This window comes from Antrostomus carolinensis, unplaced genomic scaffold (assembly GCF_000700745.2).
Source record: "Antrostomus carolinensis isolate BGI_N321 unplaced genomic scaffold, ASM70074v2 scaffold3598, whole genome shotgun sequence".
Classification (NCBI taxonomy): domain Eukaryota; kingdom Metazoa; phylum Chordata; class Aves; order Caprimulgiformes; family Caprimulgidae; genus Antrostomus; species Antrostomus carolinensis.
In genome coordinates, this window is record NW_010334871.1 from 18,563 (window position 1) to 29,817 (window position 11,255).

An 11,255-nucleotide genomic window follows, 5' to 3' on the forward strand; every position below is an offset into this window, starting at 1 on the left:
GAAATCAAGTATCTCCCTCTCCCGGCTAATAGTTTATAAATTCAGAGTTTAAATAAAAGAAAAAAAAAAACCCAACAAACAACTAAAGAAGAATCCTAATTCTCAAGCTTCCTACTTAGCACTGCCTCGCTCTTGATGATTTGTGTGGCTGTGCGTGCGTGCCCGTTTGAGAAATGGCGAGATAGGCTTAAAAGTATTTTCCATTTCATCAAAGAGCATCTATTCCTTTCCCTGGTTCGCTCCAATGTTGGTTTTCTGCCCACCCCTTTTCAATCTGCCCATGTCTGAGATGCACAGTGCAGGCGTACAATCATGAGCAGCTTACGACACTCAGTGAACACTGGGTGCCTCTGCATGCTCTAGCAACACACTGCTCAGCCGAAGGGAAGGGATTCTTGCTGTCTCTCTCTGCTCTAAGCATCACCTAACAAGCAAAGCGAACAAAGAATGGGAAATAAAGCTACCCTTAGCCGGTCAGTGAATGAATGATAATCTCTCTCTGGAGTAAAGGTTGTGCCGGTCAATGGGCGTTTGCCAATGATGGACATTAAACAGATTGACAAATCCTGTGGAGTCGTTAGTAAAGAGTTTGGAGTTTTTTTCACGCCACAGTGTTAACTGCAGAGAAAAGGACAGAGGGAGAAGGAGAGAAGATCAAGCTCATGTACATAGTTCTGAAACTTGCAGGTCCTAGGAGTCAGCTAAAAAAGCTAGCTGGACAAGCCTTTCGCTCTTTGAGCAGAAGCGAAGTGAGACATTGTGAGCTTGCCAGCCTTGCACAACATTGAAAGGGACTGAATTTGTAGCACAGAGGGGTCTTTTTTAGCTCTGCATATAATTAGTCCAAACACAAAGGAAGCAACTGAATGGAGGTTGTCACTCTCTGGAAAAGGGTGGGTAAGACACTTTTTAATTAAATTCTTTCCTGAAGAAAGATTTTTTTTTTTTCTTTGCTGCAGCATTTAACATGAACAAAATCACTATCATTTTACCTTTGAATGTCTGTGAACTTTAATGCTGCACAGCTCCTGCATGCTGTAAAGTGAAATATTTGCCTCTGTGATTGTTCCGTTTGCTGTTTTGCTTGGGGTTTTTGGCTTGGTGTTGTTTTTTGGTTTTTTGTTTTTTTTCTTCCCTTAAATAAAATATGATGTAGAATTTGAAAAGATTCAATGGACATTCTCAAGCATATTTGGAAATATTCTTGCTAATGGATTTCCTTCTTATTGGTCTCTGTTTAAACTGGCTGCTGAGGAAGCCCCCGGGGTTGATATTGTGTACGCTGGGTATCTTTTCTAAAATGCTTCCAGCCGTGAATAGTGGGTGTCCACAGCTCTGTCGGTGTGAGGGCAGGCTTTTGTACTGTGAATCACTGAATCTTACAGAGATGCCTCGCAACCTGTCGGGCATGATGGGCTTGTCTCTGCGGTACAACAGCCTTTCAGAGCTGCATGATGGACAGTTCACAGGGTTAATGCAGCTCACGTGGCTCTATCTGGATCACAATCACATTTGCTCAGTGGAGGGGAATGCCTTTCAAAAATTGCGGCGAGTTAAAGAGCTCACCCTGAGTTCCAACAAAATAACCCAACTGGCCAACACCACTTTCCGACCCATGCCAAACTTGCGCAGTGTGGATTTATCATACAACAACCTCCAGGCTTTGGAGCCTGACTTGTTCCACGGACTGAGAAAACTGACAACTTTGCACATGCGGTCCAACGCCATCAAGTTCGTGCCAGTGAGAATTTTTCAGGACTGTCGCAGCCTGAAGTTTCTAGACATAGGATACAATCAGTTAAAGAGCCTGGCTCGAAACTCTTTTGCAGGCTTGTTCAAACTCACTGAGCTCCACCTTGAGCACAATGACTTGGTGAAGGTGAATTTAGCCCATTTTCCCAGGCTCATCTCCCTGCACTCCCTCTGCTTGCGACGGAATAAAGTTACCATCGTAGTAAACACTTTGGACTGGATATGGCAACTTGAAAAAATGGATCTCTCCGGCAACGAAATCGAATACATCGAACCTCATGTTTTCGAAAGTGTACCTCACCTCAAATCCCTGCAGTTGGACTCCAACCGACTGACCTACATCGACTCCCGAGTCCTCGACTCCTGGAAGTCCCTCACAAGCATCAGCCTTTCTGCCAACGCTTGGGATTGCAGCCGCAACGTTTGCGCCCTGGCCTCCTGGCTGAGCAACTTCAAGGGTCGCTCCGACAGCAATCTGCTCTGTGCCACTCCTGAGTACGCACAGGGCGAGGATGTTTTGGATGCGGTGTACGCTTTTCACTTGTGTGAAGATGCGGCAGATCCAACCAGCGTTAACACCCTCACCCCAGTAACTAACAACAGTGAGCAAACCTTCAGCTACGGTTCTGCCACCGCCACATACGACGTGCAGGACAGCGAAGGGGACCCAACAACATACACCATCACCGTGACCATACCCGGTGAGAACTCGGAGAATGCCGTTCAGATCCATAAAGTGGTGACAGGGACCATGGCACTGATTTTTTCCTTCCTCATTGTGGTTTTAGTGTTGTACGTCTCCTGGAAGTGTTTTCCAGCCGGCTTAAGGCAACTAAGACAGTGCTTTATAACACAGCGCAGAAAGCAGAAGCAAAAACAGACCATGCATCAAATGGCTGCCATGTCAGCCCAGGAGTATTACGTTGATTACAAACCCAACCACATTGAGGGAGCCCTGGTGATCATTAATGAGTACGGATCATGTTCCTGTCACCAGCAGCCAGCGAGGGAATGTGAGGTGTGATTTTCCTTGGGGATTTAACCAAATAACAGCGTGCAGGCAGACAGTGGCACGGGGTGGGGGGGGTTTGCTGTGCTTTGCTGGTGATTTCTGACACGCTCCTCCATCGAAATTGTTAAGAGGGGCTGTCTAAAAGACTTGATATTTTAGCTTTATCGTGTCTTAAAAATCTTCAGGACAGTCAATCTTAAGATTTCATATGCTAATACTCCCTTTGAAGATCTGTCAATATTCAGGAATCTGAGAGTGTAAAAAGGTACCAATTATTGATCTTTTGTAAACTAAGAAAACTGTTTAAAATAAAAAAAAAAAAAATAGCATTTACAGTTTTTACAGACTGGTGTATATTACATGAATTGTTCCCTGTACACAAAATGCAACAGTTTAACCTCTTCTTCTCTTCATACTGAGTGTTGAAATGAAAGTCTAGGAGCAAAGAAGCCACGTAAAATAGCAATTTTAAAAATGAACCAGATGGCTTCACATTGTAATTAGTACACATTCACTTCCATCATGTTACTGAGGATATGAAGCATGACACTGGAATTATATTTTTATTAATGTGCTACCTGTGACTGGATGGCAGTACAACAAGGAGTCAGTGCACCTCAGAAAGGCTAAAGTTTTGTCTGTGTCCCTGGGACAGGATTTCTGAGGATTTTTAAGCACAGCTCCCTTGTTATTTGCTGTAAGACCCATAAAAACTGCATCGTAACCCCTAAAAGTATTTTGTATCAAAACTGATCATATTTCAAAGCCTCACTAAAAAGAAAAATACAACAGCAGAACCCCAATGACTGAAACACTGCCAAAAAAAAAAAGTGCTCGTCACCATTTTCTGTAAAACAAAAAATAACAAAAACAAGCTAAATTTAAGGTCTTTTACCAGCATTTCCCACTTTTATGCTTGTTTTGAGCTTAGTTAAGAGCAAAGAAACTCTTGCTTTGTGCACTGTGGTGCTATGGTGAAGAGCAAAAGCTGTTTGGTTCTCAGTGGTGAAACCTGTGTGTCTTTCAAGAGTAAAACCTCGGCTGTAACACTGTCAGAGTAAGATAGGGAGTTAATAGAGAATACTTCTGGGTCCCAGACTAAACTGTTAGTAAAGCCTATCTTGTGCCCCTCACTTCACCAGCCTTCAGTAACAAAACAACTCTGAAATCTCTGCAGAGGCTGAAAGTACACGAACCCTCCTTACTAATGACTGAGAAATGGAATGGATGGATACGAGCAGTGATTTAATAATGTAGAATCACACAGCTGTTTTATTTGACTGCCCTTAAATAAAGGCTTCCTTTCCTTGTATCTCGGATTTTTCATTCCAGTATGTGAACAACCTACTGAATGATCTTTTCAACAACTCCTCTCATACTAATGAAGATGAGGTAGTTTTATAATATCAGGCAAAGCATCTCAAAATTTTCTTCGTACAGCATTACATGCTAATAAAATGCTATGGATAATGAATTGGGTAACAGTTCCATGCTTTGTACATATTTCTCTATCCTTAGGTTACCACCAGTAGAGGAAAACTTCAGAAATCTAACATATGTTTTAATTTAACACAGGTTTTTTTTCTTTTATATAGCATCAAAGTGCCACCTACTCTTAAAAGGCTACAGCAGACCTATAAAGCAGAGATTAAGCACAGAATAAACCTTTTTCTGTCCTGCACAGCAGGTTTTGGCCATTAATTTTAAACATAAAGGGTGAACTTTGTATTTTTTTTCTGACTGACTTTATTTTTAAGGAGTCAGAACTTATTTTCCTCTATTTGGTACATCTCAACCTGGTTAATACTAAATATGATGATAGCCTCTTCACCAAGATTTTTATGCAGTAAGAGTATAATGTCATCTATGAAAGCAATGAGACTATGCATTGGGAGAGGGCTTTCTTTCATAAGGAATTTCATGAAAATCAACTGCTTTTTTATTAAAGCCACTGAAATTTCCCCCACACCTTTGAAACAAGCTAGCACTGTTAAAACTAGACTTTTCTCTCTGCACATTTCTGTTTCTATGCCTCTAACCCACAAGGGCCTGAGCCATCGTGAAAATCCCAAGTGACCTGAGGGGTTGAGTGTCCATGTTTGAACCTAACAGTAAGGACAGAGAGCAGGTGAGGAGCATCTTGTTGCTTTGGGTGCCTGCTCATATTTTAAAAGAAAATACTTCATGCCACACTAACTGAGGGTCAAACTATATGTATTTTCCCCATCAAACCCTTCTCTGAAATCAATAGGGAATTTAATAGTGAAAAATTGGCTCTCTAACTTTGGACGATGTTATATGTTCCTCTAATCAACATGCAGCACTGCAGCCAGAAGGACTGATTACAGCTACTTGCCAAGAAGCTTCCAAAACCAACCAAGATTGTTAAAATATTGTCTGCACATGGTAAAATATATAAAAAAATAAATAATTAACTTTTTATTTCTACAGTGACCCCCTGTTGCTATAAGGAAATGTATTAGTTCGGTCATGGATTTGCCCCTGTAAATCTGATGCAAGACTGATACCAACAAACAATCATCCCGTGGTTGTATTTCTATGTATTTTTAGCATATCTGTGGGTTGTATTTTAAACACATTAGTGATTGCACCCCTCTGGAATTATTCCTGCTGTTTATTGGTGTTAGCAACCTCAAGCAACATTTGCAAAGACGTGAGCAATTCCACCTTTGGAATTTATTCACCTCTGTGCTTCATGCATCTTGCACTGACAGCTCAAGTAAGCTGAACAGAACGTTTTTCTTTAAAGGTGCAGTGATTTCCTAAGTGAGAGCTGATTTCGGTATTGCCTGTTGCCATTTCTCCTGAAGAGAGGCAATGACCACCAGCGACTTGCCACCCTTAGCAGGATGATGGATAGATCCTCATATAGAGCACAGCACTTATTAAACTTCACAAAAACGATGTATTTCAAAATCTTCAGACAGAAATCTTTTCTAAGAGTAATATCTTCTAAAGATAACCTCCTAATGATCTCCAGAGGATATCTGGAGATCTGGATACCATTTGAGTATCTACTGGTGGAAAGAGGGGTGTCACTGCTATTACATGGCATGAAGGTACTTCACAGGGTGCCCACATCCAGTCTGAAAGTTTACATGAAAAATATGTGGATAAAAAAGAAATAAAAGAACATGTATTTAATTTCAATCCAGCTATTGTAAATCCAGTTATTCATCCTGCTCCAGGCTGCTTGCATTGGTATATATGAAAGTTATTATATTTGTAAAGTATTTATAGCAACTGCAGGGACAATTTTTCCCTAATTCTTTCTTCTAAATTTCATGTTCACCAACTGTCCAGAGATATGTCATTCCCTCTCTTTTGATGCCCTTATTTTGGCTTATGAAATGGCTCCAAAATCAAAAGGAAGAAGGGAAAAAAAAAAAAAAAAAAAGATGCTTTGGGGGTTAGTTGTGATAGTTTGTTTTTTTTTTTGTTTAGGAGATGCTTGGGGAATATCAAACGAAGGAAAATATTTTATATATTCCCCTTTTATAATTAGATAATTAACATTATTTTATATATATATATTTAAGTGTCTTTTAACATACAAGACAGAGTGAAAGGCAAGCAAAAGAAGTACCATTTTTTGAGGATGGTTAACACTACCAGTGTTACAGATCTCTAATATGCAACCTCTTGCTGCTAACATCAATACACACTCACAGTGCACCCAGTGATGAAGGAACTGTTGCTGTGTATGCTTTGAATGTATATAAGGGATGATTTATTTTCCTTTCTGTCTTTTATCCTTCCTTTCTGTACTACATTAAAAAAAAAAAGTTATATAAAACCACAGAATCAATGCTAATGTACCACATTCTGTTTCTGGCCTGAATATATAAAATACAAAGAAATTCTGTGTTAAAGCTGCAAATTCCCTCCTTTACCACGCTGTTTGAGCACTGCAGGGGGTTAGAGCAAGGGGATGAACTGTTCCTCCCTGTGCACAGCACTAGCCAGATGTTCTCTACCAGTCTGAAGATGCAATCCCACGCCTGGTTCATAACTGCCTTGCACACGTGTTCCGGAGAAAGATCATTAATGATACCCAAGGATGGATATTTTTGTATGCTTTAATAGATTCTGTATGTTTTTATGGCTAAGGCATCGAGGGGCTGTTAAAATAAGCCTGTTTGTTTGATCATTTTTATTTGGTTCTGATAAAAATCTCCTCATGTGCTTTTTGAGATGAACTAAATTTGTTTCTTGTATGATGTGTCTCATTCTGCATTAGTAGCAAAAGGACACTCTGAATACCCCTCCCCTTCCCCCCAGTTTCTCAAATGATATTCAGAATGGGAAATAAGGAGCATTTAATTAGGAAGCTTATTTCTAGAGCTATAATAATAATAACAGTAATAATAATAAAAGAAATGAAGAAGAGACAAAAGATGAGAGAAAAGACTGGAGTAATGACAACAAAATCGGGTTGTTGCTGGCTCCTTCTGCCTTTTTTAAAGATGGTAAATCTGAAGGACTAGCACAGATGAAAAACCAAGACTGAAGGTGGGTGGAGAAAGGAGTTTTAAAAACTGAGCAAGCAGGGATGAAACAGCTTCTGGCAAGGAGGGTACAACACTAAATAGCTTCATTGAGTAAGAAAGAGAAAAGGAAAGGGTGAAGGGACAGGATGAAAAGGAAGATGAGAAGCGGTGAGAAAGCAAAGGGACCACTGTGCACACAAGGAAAATGAGATTTTTCAGTGTCTTCACCTCCCAAGTTAAGACTGTGGCAAGGACAGCAGCAGAGATTTAAGAACAAGACCCAGCATCTCTGTGCATCTTTTTCTCTCCCTGTCTTTTCAAACTCACAGCCACACACTCTCTCATTTAGTGAGGCACAGAAGGACACACTTTCCCAAACACACATGCACGCAACCCCGTCATTTCCTCTGCCACCTCCCTGTTCCCTGGGAGTACAATGTCCCCCTCATCCACCATCTTGTTCATTGAACCCCAGCATCATGCCTCTTCCACTAATTTTTTTGGGCTGGACTTCTTAACTATACTAGTCACAGCTCACCACAGACTTCCTAGAAAATCAGACTTCTGTACCCAAAATATTTCCCTTTTTCCCCCTATCCCTTCAGAAGCCCTCATTTAGAGAGAGGGGTGATCTGGAGCTATAGCAGATTCTCCTGCTAATTATATCCACACTAATTCCTCCTCATATCCAGCTTTCATATTCACAGCTATTACAACAAACAGAGCTGAGATATTTTTGCTGTGTTCAATTTATCATTATGCACCAAGGTTATACTTTTCCTTGACCTGCTCAACCCAGTCTAATATTAACAAATTGAGCATTTATATGGGTTCCCTTCCAAGCATGAAGTTGATTAGGAATTTAGGAAATGCTGGTGATTTAAAGATTAACCTTTCATATAATTACTGACATAAACTAGAGCTATTAAGGTATTCGAAACAACTACTCAGAGTATGTTCGGCATAAAACAAAATATCACTTTTAGAGCCATGCAAAAGATATTCCTTACCAGCTTTTTTATTTATTTATTTATTTATTTTTAACAGCAGAGAAACCTGATGAAAAGAAAGGGGTAAGCACAGCCTACCTCTAAAGTTCTGTAGAGGAAAGCAAAGCTACAAAAATATTACAGAAACCAAGCAACAATCTTCTGCAGGCAAGACACAGCCTGTAATTGGGTGGGTGGCTGTGAAGATCCAAGATGAATGCTGCAGAGCACTGTAATTTTATTGCAGTGTGTCTGCTTTAAAGTGAACATATTTGCAATGAAATCTGTATTTCCGTGAAAACAGGGCAATTGTTTTTGTTAGAAAGATTAACGTCACTTGTTGGCATTCAGACACAATTATTCAGCCTTTAAACCAATTACTGTTCTTACTCCTATTTGCTGGTGTGATAGTTTGGTGAGACAGTCAAATGTAACAGGCTGCAGTGAAAGGGGTTCGAGCTCAAAGTGCCCAGATTTGCATTACAAGAGAAGAAATTCAGTTTAAAATAAACATCAGCTTTTCACCTTTTCCTCCATTTCTCTTCCTGAAAATCCAAATATGTACCTCACTTATAGAAATTAGAGATAATTGGCAGTGGCTAAAGGATAATATTATGTGCACCTGTGCTTGGCAAACAGCACATACTATTCTGCTAAGGCACTATTTATTTTAAACCATTTCACTGCTCTCATGTTCTTCACATCCTCACCAGACACAGTAACTACCACCAGAAAGATGTCTTTCAACACGGGTGCTATGGTAACATGTCCAATTCGGTTCCATTTCTGAGCTAACAAAGACTAAATCCAAGATTTCAAAGGTAATAGGTAAGTATAAAAATCTACTTCATCACCTCATTACCATTTTTAGCACAGCAGATTTCTCTGACTGATGTGGTTAATTTATTACAAACTTTGTTGTGGCCTTTTTCAAGAGGTACCTTTCTACTAATAGCAAACCAGAGCACGCCACCGGAGAGAGGACTAAAAATTGTATTTTCAGTAAAATCTGAGATAAAAAAAATATGCATGGATATATCAAATTGATTTACGGGCTTATCCAATGAAGGTGATGCAACTTATACACAGCACATCTCCCTGAAGTAGCACACCTCTGTACTCTAGTGGTTACAGAAAGGTATGAGCAACTATCCTCCTAATAGCTGGGGCACTCAAACTGAAAACAGATTTCTGAATATCTTTTAAATACATACTTTCCCTCTAACTTTTACCTCTTCCTACCCACACTCCCATTTTTCATTCCCAGAACCTCACAGGTAGAGTGAATCCAAGGGTGGAGAGGGGAGAGGGAAACCCTGAAAATCCCAAACTAAACTGGAAGAAGAGTCCACAGCTATTGAATTCCAAAGGTTTTGATTCTTTTAAAAACTGCCAGCCCTTTGAAACATGTCTGGTATCAACTCTCTTTGCAAGATGAGAGGTAAAGTGAGCTCCCGGGAGTAAATATGAATCTGTCTCTGTAGTTCAGTGCCTCTACTGGCAGTCTGGCTTGCTAAGAGAGTCTGGTAAATATTAAAGAACATTAATAATAATGAGATAAACCACCTAGGGATTTTTTTTCCCTCTTTTTTTTTTTTTTAAACTTGGCTTCGTACTAAAGTTTATCTTGACAGAAAATTTACTTCTCTGATCCAGATTATTTCCCAAAGCAATTTTTCAACAGTAAACAGAAATCTGTGGTTGCTGCTAAAAGGTTCGCAATCCCCATGCTAAAGCGGCCACCGCATGTCAGATGTTTACCTTAATTTCATGTAAATGTCATTCCATATTGGACATTCTGTATTTCTTTGCTGGTGTACGCAGCTGCCTCCATCTTCATAGACCTTCCCCTTGCACTGTAACTACCTTTACCAACAGCCCAGAACCTGATGCTACTGTCAGCTCCGATTCCCAAACAACAGCTGGATGTAATGGATTTATTATGTAATTGCTGTAGTTTAATAAATGGAATGTGAAAACAAAAAGAAATGATGGAGACAATAAATGAGTAGAGCAGAAATGCGTCTGACAATCTCTGTGGGGAAAAAAAAAACCTCACAAAACAAAAAACACTGCATGGGACAACGCTGGAGCTTGGAGAAAGTGGAGGGCATTGAGCATTGACTGCAAAAAGGTGAATTACACAGGTTAGAGAAAATCACTGCTAAAAAATAAAGGGGAAAATTGAAAAGGGGACAGTACTCATAGCAGATTAATCAGAAAGAGAATTAGGTGATAACCAACATGGGAGAAACTCAAGGGAAAATGAAGCACTTTGATGATAAAATGAGTACAGACAAAAATGTACTTTGCAGAAGGGGAAACAGCAATCCATGAAGTCCCATGAAGCTGAACCCTGAGCTTACTCCTAAATCCATCTTTTCTCTGTCATGATGGTCATTTTGGTATATTTTTATAAAATCTTAAATATTTTATCACTATTATGCACAGAACCAGAACCTCGGAGACTGCGCTTCTACTTTATGTGAAATACACTAAACCAATAGATGGGTTTTTTTTGATGGATGGCACTTCTATGCTGAAGTAAACCCTATTCTATTGGGTTTGTAAAAGTATTTCCCTGATTCTACCAACTGCTAGAGATTACATTGGGTTATTTTAGTTGGTGGAATGAAGGTCTTCCCAAAAAGTTACCTTAAGTAGACTTAAAAAGTTTCATAAAAAAGGGAGTTGCAAGCTTTTCTCCTTTTTCTCTGGTTATGTTTTCCCATTATGTAGAATAATCTAGCCCCAATCTGTCATTTTTCATTAGCAAAGAAGTCAAGCTATGGCTGTTAATGATAACTCTTAATGAGGATTAGATGAATGAGTCCTGCAAAATCAAACTTGAAACAAACACTAAAATCTATCCCAGATCTATTGTTTCCAGGTAATAAGAGATGTTAGCTATTGGGAAATAAAAGTGAGGGTGTTTAAAGCAAACTAGGGCATTGACAACAACACTTCAGTAGGTCCAAACAGTCCTAAATA

At 39.6% G+C, this 11,255-nt stretch overlaps 1 protein-coding gene across 1 annotated transcript; it reads left to right on the forward strand.

The window, feature by feature from the left end:
* The first annotated feature begins 297 nt into the window (after positions 1-297).
* Positions 298-3,102, forward strand: LRRTM1 (leucine rich repeat transmembrane neuronal 1). Its single transcript, XM_010174318.1, has one exon. It carries the CDS (start codon positions 1,211-1,213, stop codon positions 2,774-2,776), a length of 1,566 nt encoding a protein of 521 aa, XP_010172620.1. The 5' UTR covers positions 298-1,210; the 3' UTR covers positions 2,777-3,102.
* Positions 3,103-11,255: the final 8,153 nt, after the last annotated feature.